This window comes from Myripristis murdjan, chromosome 5 (assembly GCF_902150065.1).
Source record: "Myripristis murdjan chromosome 5, fMyrMur1.1, whole genome shotgun sequence".
NCBI lineage: Eukaryota > Metazoa > Chordata > Actinopteri > Holocentriformes > Holocentridae > Myripristis > Myripristis murdjan.
The window spans coordinates 1758259-1778461 of NC_043984.1; the positions used below are offsets into that span (position 1 = coordinate 1758259).

General features: G+C 42.0%; 1 protein-coding gene across 1 annotated transcript in view; it reads left to right on the forward strand.

Annotated features, from left to right (window-relative positions):
• The first annotated feature begins 4760 nt into the window (after positions 1-4760).
• LOC115359500 (solute carrier family 12 member 5-like) overlaps positions 4761-20203 on the forward strand; it is a 204105-nt gene continuing 188662 nt past the window's right edge. The window contains exon 1 of the mRNA XM_030052017.1: positions 4761-5102. Within this exon, the coding sequence (XP_029907877.1) occupies positions 4943-5102 (160 nt within the window). The 5' untranslated portion in view covers positions 4761-4942. The remainder of the gene's footprint in view (positions 5103-20203) is intronic.

A 20203-nucleotide genomic window follows, 5' to 3' on the forward strand; every position in this document is an offset into this window, starting at 1 on the left:
ATATTTACTTCCATCAAATGCAGTATGGTTGAAAACACTGGCATTTTGCCAACATTTCCTGACAAAATTGGATTGATTGTGTAAGTAAAAACATTTTTTATTTGTATGTTAATACTGTTTGTTGTCCAATCCTCCTCTGCACAGACCAGGAAAACTGCAAGAAGGCTGACCTGGATTTCTCAGACATGTCTGAAGAGGAGAGTGAAAGGATTTTAAACATACTTTATCTAAGGATGACAGACTTGTTGGTGGATTTTCTCAAGTGCATTTTCTATTCAATTTTTTATTCGTAGAGGTATACACACGTTCCACTGGTGCACATTTTGGAAGGCAAAAAGAGTTTTTTTCATGACCCTGCTACACCCACTATTCAGTGGTGACCTGCGGTGCATGTTGTTTTAAGTCAAAATCATGTTAGCCCAGTGCATGGATTGACTAAATAAACAACCCTATCAAACAAGAGAAGTCAGTGTTGTCTACCATTTGATTTGCTAAATGAATTCAGTTTTTGTTGGTGAAATGTTGGATGTTTAGATTTCCAGTCTGGTGCCATCTCTCAATGAATCATAACTCATCAAACTTCAACACACTTCTATGCTTGACTGAGTAAAATGCAAGGTCATGTGCTTATTTCTGCTGGAAAGCCTTTCAGAAATATGAGAATGTTGGTATAGAGGTGTGCATGTATGTGAATTTTTGGCCATGTTTGACCTTCTCACTGATGGCCATGTTTGACCTTGTGCAATATTATATATGAACTTCAAGGGTTATGACCCAGAGTTCATATCCCCTGACCAAGCACTTTAAACAGTCACATGACATGAATCTTGAATACTGATTCAGTCCTCATCTCTTATCAATAAGGTGTTCAAATCATCCATGTAAATTTGTGACAGAGTGGTGGAACAGCAGGTCAACTAACTGGCAAAGAAGAAGCAGTAAGCAAAGGTCCAGAGTTACTTAGATGTCGTGGCACTGTCTGTCTGCCTATAACCCCATATAATAACCCCATGTCCATGTTTAACATGGCTATAACATCAATGCTGTGTGTATATGTATGTTTGTTTCAAATGGGAACATCAAAGCTTTAACACACTGCTTGTTTAATTTACAGCATCCTTTCAAAAGATAAAGACCTTACTGCTGCAAAACTGGATGGTAAACTGCATTTTGTGATACAATTGTTATGGTGAGGTTTTGTGACACCTGTGATGGAAAAGAGTGAGGTTCTGGTCAACTCACAGAGTGAAGGAGATCTCAGGACACTGATGTCTTACACAAAGGATGTTTACTGATGTTCAGCTGAGGAGAAGAGAGTATGAGCGCTACAGGTATGAACACTGTGTAGTACCACACCAATTCTGAGGGTTGTTCACCAGCATGCCTTATTTAAACGAGATTTCTTACCTAAGTATTTTAGAGTTCAGCAGCTCTGTGTTTGTGAAAGGCGTCAATCTGCCTGGTCTTGACTCCCCATGTCTGGTGTGCCCCAGACTTATGGCCTTGGTAGCATGAAGTCACTTTGTCTTATCAGTGCAGCTCAAACCGACCTAATGTGATCTACTGCTACAGAGAAAATTCCTTCACAACACCTAACTCTCCAGTTGCTGCACCCACAGATTTACAGTAATATTATCAGTCATCTGCAAGTAAAAAATGTAATACTCTTTGTTAGTATTTATTAAACTATTTAAGTTGGTTGCATATTAAGCAAAAAGAATATATGACTAAAATATTTCATGTGGCATTACCTGTATTCAAAGGTCAAAGTTCAAAATGTGAACTGTTTACGTTCCAGCATATTCTATATTTTCTTTCCTTTTCTTATTTTATGTTGTCATAGATCAAATGATGACATGCAGATAAGTTAATGTGATGTGTTTATTATAATTTTTTCTATTATTATTTTTTGCTTCTGTTAGGCAGTGATCATGAACCACAAAAAATATAGTTCTTTCTTTGTAAGAAACAAAACAAACAAAAACCAAAAAACAGAGAGAGAGAGAGAGAGAGAGAGAGAGAGAGAGAGACTTACTTTCCAAGTAATTAATGAGATAAAAAAATAAAGATAAAAACCATAAAATAAAGAATAAATATATCACCCCTAAGAACTGTGTTAATCTGTTGTAATCAATCCATTAATCATCTGTGATATTTTCTTCAAAGTTGGATCATACAATTAACTTTCAAGTCAAATTTGCTGAGAAAATTGATGGACCTAATAAAAAACGAGAGAGAGAGAGAGAGAGAGAGAGAGAGAGAGAGAGAGAGAGAGAGAGAGAGAGAGAGAGAAAGAGAGAGAGAGACATGGCACTGAGTGATGACACCACAGATCTGTAGCTGGTACATAGCATGATTCATTGCATGGTCATGAGTAATTGAGCAGCATTTCATTTTATACAGGTTAATTAAACCTTTATTCATATTTAAGCAGATGACTGCATGGTGGATTTCATACTTCAAGCCCAAGGTAGGAGCTTCGCTGTCACTGCTGCCAGAATGAAGAAGTTTCAGGAGCACACAGTGTCTCCCCTGTGACAATCACAGATGCTCAACACTTATCATGGTGAGAGGTGATGTCAGGGCTGTGGGATATTAGAACTAGCTGTCAGAGATTGGCTTGATGTTCCAGACGGTGTACTCAATATTGTCTGGCTGTTGTGTGAAAATTAAAAACAACAAAAACAACAACAAAGCAACAACACCAGGGAAATGTGTGAAATATAAGGGACAGAAAAGGGCAGTTATCACTGAAAACCTGCCACTAATGCATTACTATCATTTCACGGGAAGAGATATTCAGATTAATATGTCCAGATGATACTGGCAAAACATGCTTTAAGGATATATATTAAATATTGACTTCCACCAGTCAAGGGACTTTTGATGCTCTATACACAAGCAGAAATTATGAGAATTTTATTTTATTATAATTAGTTGATTAAACCAACTTGTTTTTGCTTTATTTTCAGCACCTTATTTACTTCAGTGTTCAATTAAATAGAACTCTGGAGACTGTAACACACTGGTTTGATGTTCATGCAAGCCGACGTATTTCCATCAGCAACTGTGTCCTGATGAAAGGACCCTTGAGCAAGACAGTGAGCCCATACTTGCTTAGCACAAGTCCCTCATCTAAATGCTTAAACATTTACCCTAACTCCAACCCCTTAATTTAAAAAAACAAAACAAAACAAAACAAAACAAAACAAAACAAAAAAACTTGACCAACCATGACCAGACGCTTAGCAAAAAACTGACTTTTTGCCTTCATATTTTTTTTCTGGTCCCCTCATCTCCTTATTCCATCTATGACAAACATCTATATCTACCCAAGAGTTTGTGAGAGCTGATGAGATGGGTAAACACCTATGTAGGTGGGTAAATTACTGAGAAGGAGGAGGGTATACACTCAGTGTGGCTATTAGGCAGATAGGTGGGTACGCTGTAGAAAGAGATTAGTATACTTGACATACTTGGTCCATACTTTATCCATCCACATATTTACAATATGTACTAATCAATTATCAGACACATCGCTAATTTGAATAAGGGGCTTGGGGCACGACTGTATTAATGATAATAAGCTCTCATAACCAGACTTTAATCAGTAGTCCTCTGTTCAACAGCTCCCCTGTCTAGACAATTACTTTTAGAGCCCGAGCAATATATTGGTCAATCAATTTTATCAGCCGATATTGGTCTATAACTGATATACCGGTATATGTGTAATTAATTAAAATGTGATTAATTCAATTCAAGTTTAATTAAGTTAAATTAAAGCACAAATCCCCATTCTAATATGAAGAACATACATAAGATATTACTTTTATGCTCTCTTTATGCTAATAAAGTAATAGCACAAAGCCGCCAGCAAAGCTAGCGAAAAGCAGCCCATTTGATGTTGTGTTCACTGCAGTGGAGAGTTGTTTCTGGCTCGGCCACACTTTACCGTCACATTCTTCTCCTTTCAGTACACTGATGTCATTTTGGAAGTTTATTGTTAAACTATGCTTTGCAGCTTCACTTTGCGCGGTTGGATCAGCCACACACTGCAGACGCTGCTGCTCACAGTGTATCAGGCCTGCAGCTGATGACCTCATCAAATTCTACTTTGACATGGGAATCAGTAACAAGGAAATCCTGCTGATCTGAACCCAGAGTTTTCTTCTGAATCGGCCCAAGTCACGGCAGTGTCTGTTCAAAGTCCAGATGCTGAGGAGAAGATTGTGATTCTGGGCTCAAACCACCAGGAATTCCTTGTTACTAAATCCCAGAGTACAAGAAAACTTTTTTGCCTGATTTTTTTTTTCTCATAATGTGATTTTAAAAATTCTGAATTTTTGAGTTGTTTTTTCTCATAGGTTTGTGAGTTGTTTTCTCATAAACTTATAATGTTAATCTCAGAAAATATTCAAGTTGTTTCCCAACACCCACACCCCCCAGCTCCATACATTTTTTTTTTCTCCCTACAGTGGTACTAATACGCGTACTAATCAATTCATCACCCCAGCTGGCATTTAACAATGACAGCTGGTTTGAGTGACTGACGGCTGATCTACAGCTGGTTCTGTGGTTGCCTAGCAACAGCACAAAACGCAGGAAGCCGGTTTCCTTCGAACGCTTCAACCGAACAGGCAGCGCAGCGCACCTTGCAGCTCGGTGTATTAATCCGTCGGCTTTAGGACCCGGACGCTCCGCCAGCAGGAGACACCGGTTGATGAGATGGTCTACTCAGCATCACATATCTACGGAACAAAAAGCCGCAGTTCCTCCAGGACAGAGTAGTCAGGAGAAAACTTAGCGGACGTGCAGGAACAGGTGGACAGGCACGCGAGCCCTAAGTGCCCTTTCGCTGTCGGTGTCCGTCCGCGTCATCCTTCACTGAGGCCAGGTCAAGGTAGCCAACAGGGGAGCCTCCGCTTGTCTTACCGGCGACACCATGAGCCAGAGGTTTACCGTCTCCAAGAGAGACGGCGACCGGTGCGCCGCAGACATCCAGGGTGAAGTGAACCAGCTGTTCGAGGGGGACGAGCCCACAACCAGCGGCGCCGCAGACACGCAGGAGGCTGCCAACGCCGAGGCGGTGCTGGTGCTCAAAGGTAAGGGGATGCTCCCTCACGCCTGGGCGCCTTCATTCTGGATGCTGGTGGTTAGCTATGGGCTACATGCTAACACCCCTGTTACTTGCCTGCTGCTGGGTGCCACCACACTGTGTTCATAGACAGATGTGTGTGACTTGAATTTTTAATGGCCCCTACAGGGCACTGTCTGGTCAACAACACAGGCGTTTGCACAGCGTTAAATCCACATGTTCCACCCCGTTCTTCTTTTTTACAGGCAAAATAACTCCGTTAAACGCATTTTGTTGTGTTATTCAGCTATAAAATTATGATATAGACATTTTTTGTGTGGTTTAGTATTGTACAAATAATGTGTATATTCATGTGGCATGACTCAAACATCCCCTCACTGTTGCTTACAGCAGTGTTCAAAGACGTCTTTTGTCCTTTCGCCCCTCCAGTTTACAGAATAAACAAGTCGGATTGTAGTAGTTCATAGGCACACTGTCAATTTCACACTGAAATATATTCCACACATTTTCCCCCTTTCCAGTTGCAGCTGCAGCATGTGAACACAGGAAAGAGACTGTGCTGCTCTCCTCCTGTGTCTGTCACGTTATGGAGGAAGACTACTTGCTTTCTGCAGCCAAAAGCGAGTGTCATCATGTTGTCAAGTTCCATTTGTGTGGGTTGGTTTGGAAATGCCTTGTGAGATGAAGATTTTTACAAAGAAAACACTTGCAAAGTGTGTTACGTGGCTGTCTCTTTTTCTGCAGAGTTTGAGGAGCATGTGGAGAATGTGGGTTCTCCACCTTAGTGTGCACTCACACAATCAGCTCAACTCCGGCACTTACTAACTGCAGGGTATTTTACCAGACAAATTGAAAAAGAAAAAAAAAAAATTACGTTGTATGTCAAACCTGTGTTTTGTCAATTTCACAATCCTGCCAATTTCCTCTGGTGCCCTGTCTGAGTAGTCCCTGGGAACATGCCATTGTGGCTCAGTCCCATCACCAAACTCACCTGATTTAACTAATCATGCACTGCCAAGGAGTGGCCAAATTGAGTGCAGCAGTGCAGAACAAATGCGCAGTGGCTGAAGTTCCCACAGGACCAGAAATGGAAGCATTTACTATAGCAGTCTGATGATTAGCACCAGAAGGAGTGCAATCATTCAGGTCCAGTCAAGTGCAAATAAAGGCTTCTCTGCAAATCGATCAATATATTCATACTGTGCTCAACTTATCATGAAGGCTGATATTTTAATGACATTTCAGATTAATTATTGAGGGCTCCCCACATTCCCATAAATGCCTTTATAGGAACTCCAGATTTTCCACTGCTTAATTGCAGTGCTTCTTTATGCTATCCACAGGCTTAGGCAGGCATTCAGTTTAATTCTGTAATGCTGGCTGTATCCAGCATTGTTAAAAGCATTTACACACATTTGTAATATGGTAGTAAAAACATAAATAGGCACAACATACAGTATATTGTTATGAATGCAAGTTGCATTTAAAAGTCAAGCTGATATGAGTTGTTAAAAACAAGACACAAGGATGTGTTGAAACTGATGCGTCATGTTTAAGACTGTAAGCTCTGTGGAGTATATAACGTGTTGGCAGCATGCTCTCAGTTTTTCTGCTCAGTATTCAAAAACAGGTTTCAAGTTTTGTCAGCAGCAGTTATACCACTGCCCTCAGTCTGTCACTGTGGGCTACATTCATGCCCATTTCACTGTATGTGCCTCAGACGTCACCCAGTGGTCCCTGACGTCACCCATCACCCTGCTTCCTGCTGCCTGTCAGCAACTTTTAGAGATGGCAGGGCCGGAGCACCAAGGTTAAATGTGAAACAGGCCTGACAGATTGCCACTATTAAAGCAGCTGGCCACTGGGGTGAGGAATGGAAGCTGTTCATTACCAGTCCAGCGTCCCCTTCAGTGCTATGTGGCTCCAGCCTGCCTCCCGGGTTCAATACATCCCACCAGTGCAGGAAAATTAGCATGCAAAATGCCTTCTCAGCGCTTCTCTGCATCCACTTGGCCGAATAAATACTCTGGTGTGTATCAATCATCCTTTAGCACAGAGACAGATGGCTGTGTGGAGGAACAAATCTCACCATATTCTCACGTTCCCCCTTAAGAGATGGGAAGGTCTTTGAGGAAGGACTTCCCCTCGTACATGGTACGCTCTTGCTCAGCTGCAGCCCTGTGGAGACTGGTGTCTCTACATCCACTCTGCTGGTTGCCATGGCAACACAGTACATTTTCACTACTGTTGTCTCAAGAAATGGTCGTGCAGTGAGTTGAAAACATTTCAGACCAGGCCAGTGCCAGTATGAAATGAATCTGATCAGCACTGTAGTTTACTGACCGCAGAGAGGAAATTCTTTTGCACAGATCACATACAAAACCATGATACAGTGCAATGAATTGCTCATTGCTCATACAACAACAAACAAACTCATTGAGAACATGAGGCTTTACATACAATAGAGGGACAGTGATGCTGTGGTACTGGAGAGCTGGGTTTGGAGAGACTGGTTATTTAGTTTATAGATCACTGACAGCTTCTGTTGAAAGTGTTTCTGAACATCCATGATTTGCTGGCTGAAGCTGCCTTGTGTAATGCTGAGGGATTTGAGCGCCTCAACCACCTCTGCTGTTTCCCAGGGAATAATGGTTGGAGTGGGGGGTGTGATCAAGTGTTACGGGGGGTGTTGATGAGCAGTTCTTTGGTTTTGGAGATACCGAGCTGGAGGACTTTCATGTGACACCATGTGGTAGAGTGAAATATGGACTGCTGGTAGGCAGAGAGAGAGTTATTGTCTTTGAGGAGTGCAAAGGATACCCACGTCATCTGCATATCTCACTAATGGCGTGTGATATTTTCTCTTTCCCAAGATTTACTCAAAAGGGCTTCAGACAGCTTTAGTAGAAGGAGAAAATGAACCAGCATTCTCACTGAGTGAGGCTAGTAACTAGAAAATTCTGTATGTTGGTAATGCAACCAGTACAGAGGAATATTATCAGTTTTGGTATTCACAAACTATATACAGTAAAGTGCTATTGCTGTATAGTAATTGATTTGGATCATATGTATGTCCATATTATATGTATGTATGCATGTTTTGCTTGGCTGCATATAAAGGTGCATGTTTGTGTTGGTCTGCGTATGGGTAAGCGTGTCAAACGGACTAAGCTGGTGTGTGTGTGCACTTCTAAATTTGTCAACATAATCACCCTGCTGTTGGCATTTTCCTGCTGTGCAATTATCCCAGTGTCTATCCAAGTCTCCTTCAATCTTAGTCCTATTTTAGCTGGGCGAGCAGTGCAATATCTAAATACTTTCCCTCCAGCCCGGACCAATGATCCAGTTTCTATTGATCCAGAAGGAGGTGTGAGCTCAGTTGGCTCAGCAAACCGCTAGGGTTGATGATGATGGGATGCAAGAGGAAGAGCCACCCGTCTGCCAGCCGAGTCTCCCTGCCCTCTCTGCCCTTGACCTTGCAGAGGTGCAGAGATATATATCTTTATTAGACTGGCTCGGCTCAGGGGGATGGGATATGGATAGGCTCAGAATGGGCTGAGTGTTTTTTGTCCCACCGTTGGTACAGCAGGCAAGCTGTCAAGCTTGTACAGTATGTTGTTCACAAACATCAGATCTCCACTTGAGACGGTTTTTCAGCTGACAGCTGATGTTGCATCTTGTTAGGACTGAACAATCTGGTCAGAAATCATATTGTAATTGTTTTTAATTAATTATTGTGATTGTGATATGATCCATGGTTTCAGTGGGAATTTTCACTGAAAAGACGATTAAAATTATGATGATATGATGATATACTTTCCTCTTGAGAATATGATTTAGAGGTTCGGGCATCTCTGTAGCACCACAATACTTCATTTATAATGCTATTTTCCCCACATATTTTACCTATGTGAAGAAGTTGCATCTCCTGCAGTTTGGATATTGCTCTTGGTGCTACGTCTTGGCCCTACCTCTCATTTGGAGTATTTTTTTTTTGTTGTTGCAAAAAACACTTGGCTTAATCTAAAGCTTTACTAATAATACTGCATTTATGAAATCCATAGGCTTCAATGGGGAATGCAAGAGCACTGAAATTAAAGATCGGACTGTTTTTCTTGAGTTCAGTCATGATGATACATCATTTTTGAAGGTGTAAGGTTGTGGTGCATGACAAGGACATTTTTTGTGGTTGTGCTATGCATTACTTTTACTATTATAGCAGACGTAAGAGAAGAATTTGTGTTGTTCAAATCATTTCACTCGCTGGAGCAGCTTCAATGTGATTTTGACTTGAGTGAGCAGGTCTCCTCTCTGAACTATTTTGGGGAGAGTTGGGTGAACATGATTCATTATTAATGCACTCCTTGGCTTGACTCTTGCGGTTATCCAGCCAAGCTGTGGTTGTGCAAACAAGTTCCAACTTTGTGCTGGTGTGCATGTGTGTGTGTGTGTGTGTTTGCGCGCATGCCTGTATGTGAAAGCTTCCTTGTCGATGAATTTTATTATTGTACCAGCAATAAGTATCGGACTTCCCTATTGTTCTAGTTGTGCTTCTACAGTTGTTCCTCAGTGTTTTGGTGCGAGAGCAGGGAAACCAACTTGGCTGAGGTTTAATTTGTGTCATGATGTTCTTTTTCCTTCTAGTCAAATACTGCGCAGAACAGAATGACCTACCACAACAACACAACAAACACAACAACAGCAACAACGAGACGACACAATGACCTCATGACATGCTGCACAAAAGGGGGTTGGGTGAAATATTCATCCTCTAAACACTCTCCTAGTCCCTCTTTGACCAAATTAGGGATATTTGTGTGTGTGTGTGTGTGTGTGTGTGTGTGTGTGTGCTTGCCCTTGCCGTTCAGTGTGTCACTTTCTTTCTGAACTGTGTTCTACATCCATGTAGCTACTAGCCTATATGTTTGTTTGATGAGCAAACAGCAAATGGAGTTTTACCATAACAACAACAACAATGTGCAATTACCCAAGCACTTCCATCCTCTCTAATTTAATAAGTTTATTAGTCTGTATTCAGCCTGTCAGGTCATCTTGTTTATGATGACCTGACTCCGTTTAATGCAGAGCAAAGCCAAACAGACCTTGCAATCAGTGTGTTACCAGTAAATAGTCTAAGAGATGTGTAGCTGTGTGTTGTCATCCTCAGTGCTGTTATCGTTTTTACTGTACTGATTGGATTTTTGTCACCAGACCATTGCAATACATAAAGGCTTATATACTTAAATACTGGTTGTGCATTGTTTAAATGAAGGTTGTTAAAATTATTTATTTATTTGATCTTTTTTGAAAGTTTGACTAGATCATAACACATTAATGTGCTTATCTTGGCTTCTGGGTACACATTCCTTTTCTGTATTATTCACATCATTTATTTTGGTATTTCACTCCATCTCTTTATATGAATGCAAATGTGTAATGCACATGTGATTACTTGAATAGATGTAGTTGTGTTATGCAGCATCAACACAGTATTTCTTTTACTTGATTTTGTTATGAAAGCAAATGGGGAAAAAAGAAAAAACAATAAAAAGTTGGTCACAAAAAAAAAAAATACATGATGTGCATTGTTTTTGGAAATATGACTCATGATATACAGTCTCTAGAAGCGTATGATTCAACTTTTTCCTGTGGTCTAGTGTTAAAAAAGCAAACAAAAATAGCAGTAAATAATGATGTTGAATCTCAATACTAGAAGAGTATCAGTGCAAAATCGCCACACAAGGATTATTATAGTATCAAATTGGGAGATAAGTGTTGTCCCAGCCCCAGTGTGTGTGTGTGTCTGTAATTGTTCAGGCCTATCTGCCCCTGTGTCACAGTTAAAGCAGTGTGGGTAGAGGTGAATCTCTGATTTAGGAGTGATGCTGTTCTCTGTGGTGGTTAGGACACATATCACTGTACCTCCTCCACAGGGGTTGTAGCTCTCCACAGGAGTTGCCTAGGCTTCATATCGAGGACTGATTCAGTACAATGGCTATTAAGTAGCTCCGTGGGGGAGGACAGCATCGCTTATAGAACAGGATTTTGAAAAACAACACCCTTTTTTTTGAAGCACAGGCAACATAAAAACACTTCTTCAGTGTAAATGAAGATTCAGGATTGTAGTGACAGGCTGCTATAGACAAAAAGGTGAACAGTCAATATCTCAGGGCCATAATGCGGTTTAGTAGGTAATGTTATAATGACTTTAAATAGTGTATGAGAAGATTGTTTAGAAACCTGTATTTATCCAAGGAAGGGTTTTGCTGACTGCATGCTTTTCAGCGCTACCCTGCTTCACATTCATAATCACACCTGGGAGTTACCCAGTACAACTTTAACAACAGAATAGTCCCACATCGGTCAAACCCCTGCACTGAGGTCTTTCCCCAGTGTAAACACTTGTTTTGCGTGGAAGCTGAACTTCAAAATAATGTGCTTAATCACTGCTTGTTGCAGTGGTAACAAAGGCGATTTGGGACAAGTATTGCAGGTACATGATAAAGAGCTTTAACAGTCACTGAGCATTCTAGCTTTTGCTATTGACCGGTGTATTTAAGCAGGGACATAGAGATAATGTGAAAAATCAGTGTCGTGCTCCTTTGGGTGACTTGCACAATGGCATGTATTACTCCAAACAGATTTTTGTAATTGGTCTGGTAATTTGAAGCTGTAACTTTTCAGGCGCACGCCTGATTCTCTAACCTTTAGATTATGGCTGGCCATGCCATCACTGCACATCAGTGTTGGAGTAAGCCTAATAAATATAAAAATCTCTCCCTCACTCTGCATCAATTCAATGACCAGACAAAACTATAAGGAACTAACTTACACTTGTCTTTTCAGTGTGACTTTTAGGATCAACTACACCAGAATGGAGCTCTGCATAAGTGTGTGTAGACTTGACACTTCAGTGCCCCCTGCTTGATTGGATAGTGATCGGATATATTCCCGCATGGATATATTCCACTATATGTATTTAACTGTATGGATTGTGGCCACATGCTTTCCACACCTCACTGACATCCAAACACAATCTGAGCCAGGACACCTTGGCATGTGCTCTGGCTTGTGCCTGACCATTATGGCATTTTTGATACAAATACTGATTTTAGATAGGAACATAGAACCCATAGAAATCATTCAGATATCTTAAAGTGAGAGGTCAAGGGACCCCTTTGAAACTGGCCATGCCATTTTCCACTTGCCAAAATGTATTTTAATTTTGGAGTACTATTTAGCTTCCTTGCAGTCCTCCTTGCATGAAATGCCTGGCACCAATGGATTCCTTGGGTCGTCTAGTTTTAGGCTATATGATAGCAGTACAAGACCCTGGTACAAATATTTTATAATGGCACATATTGGTCAACATACACCAATACGATAAATCTGTGATAGGCCAATATCAGGCGATAATATTGGCCATCCAATATATTTGTTGGGCTCTTGTGCTTGCTTGACTGGCTGACAAAAATCATCCATGATCAAAGATAAAAGCATTTTCTCTTGAGATGAAAAGAAGGGAGGTGGTTTTTGTGCAGATTGGTTTTGCCACACAGCACCTGGTCCCTGTTTTTGTCAAGAATCCCTATTACTCCTCTGTCCTTCTCTAACATGTGCTATAACCTTTCATTTGCCCTGCTCTGTCTTGCTGCCTATCTGCCCGCCTTCTGCTTTAATGTCATTAAATGGCTGCATTTTGCTCCCTCACAAGAGCCATTGATTTCTAATCTAGCCAGCCATTAAATGGCATAGCTCCTCCGCCATCATTCACACTGTTATCCCTTTTCCTGTCAAAGGGGAAGCATACACCATTACCTGTAGGTGTCCTATCCCCATCTGTTTTTCATAAGAGCTGTTTGAATTGAATCAAATGATCAGAAGCCACTTCATGGGTGGGACTCCATATGGCTAAGTGGAAAGGTGTGATGGCATTGACTGGACACTAGAGGGCAATCTAACGTTTTAATGGCTGACACACACAAGGCTGATATTTGTCGGTGCAGAGCACTCGAGATATTTCCCTGAAAACCTCAACCTTTTTGACAAAAATGAATGTCTGTGAATGTACAGCAGATGCCACATGGGGTTTTAAATGTCGCTACTTGCATGGATATGAAATTGGCTTGAGGCAAATGGGATTCTGCCATGCAGTACGGTCTCTGCTTGATTTGCAAGGCTGAAGATGAGAAATCAATTGCTCTGCAGTTACCCAGACGCCTGCTATTCTCTCCTTGAGACGACAGGGGGCAGTTTTGACCTTTCTCGGAGCTGCTAGTCTCCATGCCCCCCTCAGTCAGAATCATGTGGTAGAAAAACCTGATTTTAGAGAGGGACTGGGAATCCAATTACACAACAGTCTGTGTCTGTATTTGACGAAAGGTGTGTGTCAAGCAGAAGGAGGATAGAGTTCATGTGTGTTCTCGTGAGATGACACATTTGTGTATGTGGGAAAGAAAGAGGGAGCAAGAGAGGAAGGTGGCAGAAGTGGGCACAATGAGGGGAAACGTGCAGAGTCGTCACTTAGCCCAGAACTCCTGCTGTGGTTATGTAACGCTGTCTGCTTGGCAAATGCAACAGCGGGGGATAGGGAGATGGGGGATGGGAGCCAGTGATAGAGAGTGACAAAATCCTCCTCACATGCAGGCAGGCTGCAGGGCAGACCTCAGTGACACTAACACAGAACGAATGGGGTGGGGGGTGGGTCCAGCAGGGAGAGGTAGAACATTCCCATCCTCAGTGTAACTCTGATGATGACACATCCATCACAGGAGCAGAGCCCTAGGTCGGGTGCCTTGGATGACCTACAGTCACTGATCCTCAGTGCACTGGCTGATAACGTGATCAAGCTTCACCATAGACCAGCACCCTCTACACGCGGGGACCCTATCATGTTGGTATTTGCAGAACAGCACGTCGTGTCAGTATGCCTTACATCAAGTCAGCCTGCTATAGTCTGCCCTCTTTGGGGGTGAGATTCAACATTCTGCATGAAATATTTGTTTTTGGTTCATATTTTTGAACGGTGCTTTCTGAAGCCTCAGCTTGAGTCTACAGAGTTGGGGGACAGATTTGGGTACAGTAACAAATGACGTAACTTTACCATGAAAAAGTGCACACACTATATATGTTTTGTAGGGGATAAACACCAAAACATGTTGTGCAAGATTGTATTCTGTGTTGTTGAAGCTCATCTTCATCTGATGGAAATGCAGAAAAATGGGGGAGGGTGGGATGGGGTGGGGGTGAGGGGTCGATTTGAGTAATAACAGCCAAGATTTGAATCCATAATTCAGCAATCAGCAAATCGCGCGGGATGAAATGATGTAGTGTTTCTGTATTTAGTTCCTATGAGCTCTCTCTCTTTTTCTCTGTGTCTCTTGCTCTTTTTCTTTCCCCTCAATGGTTGTGTGTGCTGTGCATTTGATTTGTGCGTTGCATGTGTCAGACTTGGGTGTATCGTGGCGTTACAGTTAGTTTCATCATTCTGAATTTATCTGACCTGCGGGATCCTCCCTCCCTCGGCTCTACACCATCAGGATGTGTGGGCAGCTCAGTCCCTCAGGTCTCTGCTCCTCTAATTTCACAGCTCTACCCGGTAGTGTGTCAATTTGCTAAACACTTTTGTGCAGAAAGCTATGCAGTATCATTTGCCACCATAAAATTTGAAACCGGCTTCTACATTTTTGGGAATAACACGAAGGACAAGATTGTTGCTATTATCAGGCCAATGTGATAATTTATTAGAAGCAAGTCACCAAATAAATCACCGCCACCAGGATAGGGCCACACATAGTACTGTGGATTTTGTTGTGTATGTGTGTGTATGTATGTGTATGTGTGTATGTGTGTGTGTGTTATTTTGGTCTGATTTGGAGAGCAGTGCACGCCCCATCTATTGAGGCAGTGGAGGCAGAGAGCAGCAGGGCAGAGATGCAGGTCATGGATCCCCATGGGGCTGGGCTGGTATTCAGGAATTATACCAGGCCTTCCTCTCCCTCAGGACCTCGGCTCAGCGCGCACTCTCTCACTGGTTGGGGTGTTTGAATGTGTGTGTGTGTGTGTGTGGGCAGAGTGAGGGAAGGATTTGGGAAGGTGAACAAAAGAGCAAGATGTGTAAGCATGCAAGATCTACATGTTTATTCTTTGTCTTTGTAATTATTATAACATGTAGCCCTTGCATGGTGAGTTCCCTACCTTTTTCTCCCCTTTTGGCAACATCTATGGTGCTAAGTGGTCACTGCGGTGGTGTTTTGCACTGCGCTTCCCAGAGATCACTTGGCAATCGAACAGTGTGGTCAGTGCTGGAGTGAGAGTTTGAGTTTCTGTAGGTGGTGTGTTTCTTTGTCTGTTCAGCCATGGTGGCTATCGCTGTCCATGCTAACTACCCAGCTCTTCATCCTCTGTTTATTCCAAATAAACTGCTCTAGCCTCTGGGAATGTAAAACACATCACTACCTGTGTGTCAGAGGCTTTTCCTAGGAAGAGACCTAGCCAACACTCAGTGTTTCCCCTAGGACTCTGGCTTTGGCGAGGGGGGATGCAGGCGTGCACTGTGCATGCTCGAAAATTTTGGGGGTACACATACATTTTGAAGGGTGGGGACAATATTAATAAGTTGCTCAATATTCTTCAGCTTTGCACTAATTCACTCATCTATATTATATGAATCTATATCAGGGCCGTGTGGTCCATAAGGCAGGTTAGGCAAATGCTATAGGCACCATCATGCCAGAGGGCGCCAGGGACTGAGGTTTTTTCCCCATCCTATTCAAAAAATCTTTTGCATTTTGCATACTGCGCCAGCAAATATGTTGCCTAGGGCACCAAATTGGTCAGGCATGGCCCTGATCTATATTAATAGAATAGGCTCTGGTTGTGAGTAACAGCAGCAGTAGTGCCTGAAATGCCCATGTCCATTTGACTTGGACAGGGAACACACTCATCTTGGTGGTGATGAGTTGACTTGAGCGGCCTGTCAGGGGGAGGGAGGCCGTTTCAACCAGGGGGCTGCCGCTCTGGTTAGACCTCGTACCTGTGGCTGTAGTGCTTGGAACGCCCATGTGGGTGTCCATTTGACTTGGACCGGGACCGGAGGAGTGCAGATGCACTCATCTTCTCCACTAGTGGTCGACTCAGGCTGTCGTACTGTGCGTTTAAAAAACGCTGAGATTTTCACCTGTTTTTCAGGGGGCTACAGCCGACATGACATGAATTATTTCACGCCCCGTCAATAGAATGATAGGGAAAACACTCAACACTGGATGCTACATACGCTGGATCCCATATTTTTTGCCCTAGGGTGGAGGAGTCATGACCAAATGACCTAACATTAACCCTAACCCTAACATTCATTCTCTTGCCCTAATCTTAGCCAACCAACTTACTCAAAAAGGAAAAGGTCACCTTACCAAATATGTGACGACAACACTGGCACCAAATTCATCTGTGTCACCTTGTCTCCAGTAAATTGCCATGACTTGCTTGCACACTACACTTCAGCATGCAGCATACCAAGAAATCGTTGGATATACTGAGGGACAGAGAACTTGTAGCAGCACTAGCATTTGTTACTAAGTTCATTTTAATGACGAATGTGTAAACCTGCTAGGTTTGTTTAGGGGATTGGTGAAATATAGGAAGAATGCTCTCTTTGGAACCACTTTGCAGGGTATGCACATCTCTCTTCTTTTAGCGTGACGCGTTTTGTTTCCACAGAATTGAGCAAAGTTAACCAGTCAGGTAAGTATTTGTGCTGTTGATTCATAATAATAATTATGAAGATTAAGATTTTTGTTTTCAGTAGTGATGAATCTACAGGGTATAGAATATACAACTTTGGCTAACTTAATCATTACATTTATCCATCTAGGGTTTCCCCCAGTGCTTTATAGGCATGGCGGGCCGCCAGGCTTTTCTTGCCCCCCCGCCAGGCTAAGTGTCGCTTGTTTGTTTATTTTAAATAGTTTTTTTATGCACCAGAAACAGTGATACCACAGACGGTATACAGAGCTTTTAACCGCTTCTGGTGATACGGTTGAAAGCGCAATGGCGACATCTTATGGTCGACACGTGAACACATAGGCGGTGAGAGGTCGGGTGTATTATCCATCACCTGAACCCCCAAAACCACTGCCTGTCTCTACCTGTCCACACGCTAACAACTTTTACACGACATGTCACAGAGAAAGGGTCAAAACACGTTGGACACTTTCTTTTTCCGAAGTCGGAGGAGCACTGGAGGAGACAATGAGCCCGCTCGTTCACCCCCAGGCCGAGGGGAGTGCATCCCCGGCGAGCCGACCGAGCCGCGGCTCGATGATGAGGCAGAGCCAGTGCGAGTTAGCATGGATGTTAGCACGTCGTCAGAGCCGAAATTACCAGGATAACGCCCACCAAGTTGCGCCGCTACGCGGAATATGGCAGAGTTTGACAAAATTTGAATGAAATGCTGTTTTTGTGTGGAATATGAACGTATGTCTGGCAAAGGCACAGCAGATTTCCAAACTTCAGCAGTGCACTGACATAGATTGTGTAACAAAGCGAAGAGTTGCCACTCAGCTCTATTTTCACTATCTAACAGCAGCACACTGGCTTAGCTTGTCTATTCAGAGAAGAGGTATCACTCTGGATCGGCTTCGGCAGACCATGCACATAATTTATGGTTTTGTCCTATGTCAGGCCTTTCTGGAAAGGAGTGGGCCATTTAGTCTTGAAGATTCTGGACCTGAAATCTGATTTTTCTTTCAACTTTTTATATCTTGGAAACACACCTAAAAGCCTCAGTGAAAGTGGCACATATCTTTTGAATGTTTTCATGGTCGCCAGCAAAAAAGCAATTACAAAATGCTGGCTTCAGAGGAACTCCCCTCCTCATCAACATAATCAACTCTATCCGTTCAATGGAGAAGCTGACCTTCACCCTTCAACTTCAAAAGGAGAAGGGAGATACACTTTGGAAAAAATGGGATTGTTACGGCCATCTGGACTGTTAATGAGCCTTTCCTCTTGTTTGAGTGTATTACAAACTGTAACCTGTGCCCACTCTTTTTTTGTTTGTTTCTTTGTCTTTTTTAAATTAGTTATTTGATTGGTTTATTTATTTACTTTAGAATTATTAACTTATTTCTTCAGACCTTTTTTGTCTACACAAAAACTAAGGAAAAAAGTACCAAAAAGAAAGAAAGGTGGAGCCATAGATTCTGACAGAATTACAACCAATTTATATGTTATTTATTTCACATTTATTTCACTCAAATTTAAAGAGGTGGTCTCCCATCACTCTTATGCCCTCAATTTTGGTAGGCTGGTAAATTTGAAATTCAGTTAGCTCTCACTTGTGCCTTGTCCTGTTTCTCCACCTGATGTGCCATGCTTGGGTTAGTCCACTTGCAATTCAGTTCATTCATGTTACATCAAGATAATTTACTGTATAGACTTTGAACAGACAGGAGTGTCATTGAAATAGCTTTACAGACAGAACACAAAACAGGTACATTTCATTTAGAATTAAAAAAGTGGATACCTGTTGCAATGAAAAACGTTATTATCCATATTTGTAAAAAAAAAAAAAAAAAAAAAAAAAAAGAGTAACACTCATGTTACTGTTATGTGAATTGCAGCTTTGATTAAGATGTTTTAAAATGTACCTGAGAAACAGACTTGTCTTCCAGTATGAAGTAAATAGACGCTAACACTAAGGACTAAGCGATGCCTGCTGTGCCACTACGACAAGGTATCTGTGATCAATGTGAGGCAAGTGGGGACCGCTGACTGGCTACCAGGCTGGTTGCCATAGCATTGCAGCAGGGAAGATGTAGAAAGATGGCCTTGGCCCTGTGTGTGTGTGTGTGTGTGTGTGTGTGTGTTTTCCCTGCAGTTGCTCCACAGCCCAGTTCTTTCTACAGTCCACTGGTTCTGTCAGCCTGTGCCACTCAGTTGGGGGCACACACCCACACTCAATCACCATTACCATACATGCCACTGCTGTGGTGCAATGTCAGAGGATGACTGCAGAGCAGACCTGGGTCAAATACTACCTGCAAATACATTTCATTCTCTTACATTACATAAGTGTGGCTTGCCATATAGGGTGCTACAGTAAAAGCTAGAGTGTTCGTATCGCCACAGGTAGGTATCTGACAATCCGTATGCTTTTCTGTACTTCAGAACTCACTCCACACTATGTGAATATGAACCAACCACCACCTCTCCACCCGTGTGCTTCTCCAAATAGGTTAAAACAAACAAATTGTTGGCAAACACTACTTGGACTGTGCTGCTGAGTTCAGCTACTGGACTTCTGTGAACAGCTTGGTTTGGCTGACTATTACAGAGTGTAGTATAGTTTAATTCCCATGAATACGAATTTGCACTGAAGAATTCTTGTATTTGGATATTTCATGTCATTTCATTTCAATTCAATTCCGTATGGTAACTTTTTAGACTTAAATCAGTCCTAATACTAGAAATCACCAGGTATTGTTTGTTTATACACAGCCACATTGGGTACATCCCATTACATTCAGTGAAGGAGGTGGGTATAGCCTACTTTATACTGAATACTTGAATATGAAGCTGCACTACACTAATGAGCTTAATACTGGCTGCTTTGTTGTGTTATGCCTCTGTTGCTTTAATGACTGACATTCCACATTTGAATTTGGTGTCTACTTATGCAAGGCATCATTACTTTGTAATTGATATTATGGCTTTTTACTTATTCATGTATTCATTTTTATTGAAATTATGCCTCATGGAATAGCAGCGTATAATAACAAACGTATACACATACACATTCATACGCAAAGAACTTGAATTGGAGTTGTGTGCTCACAGTGCTCATACAGTTTGTGCATGCAATACACATACTCTCTCACACACATATGCATAGATGACTATGTGCACATGTGCATACACTCATCCACACACAACAAACAAACTGCAAATAGTAGATTAGTAAGTGTTAGTACTTCTAGATTCAGCTGACAGTGTTAGTACACTGTGGAATTGCACACTTATGATATAAAGTATACACCTTAAGTTTAAAGTGACACACAGACATGAGTAAATTACATTCACATCGTAGGACGGGGTCAGTTGGTGTGG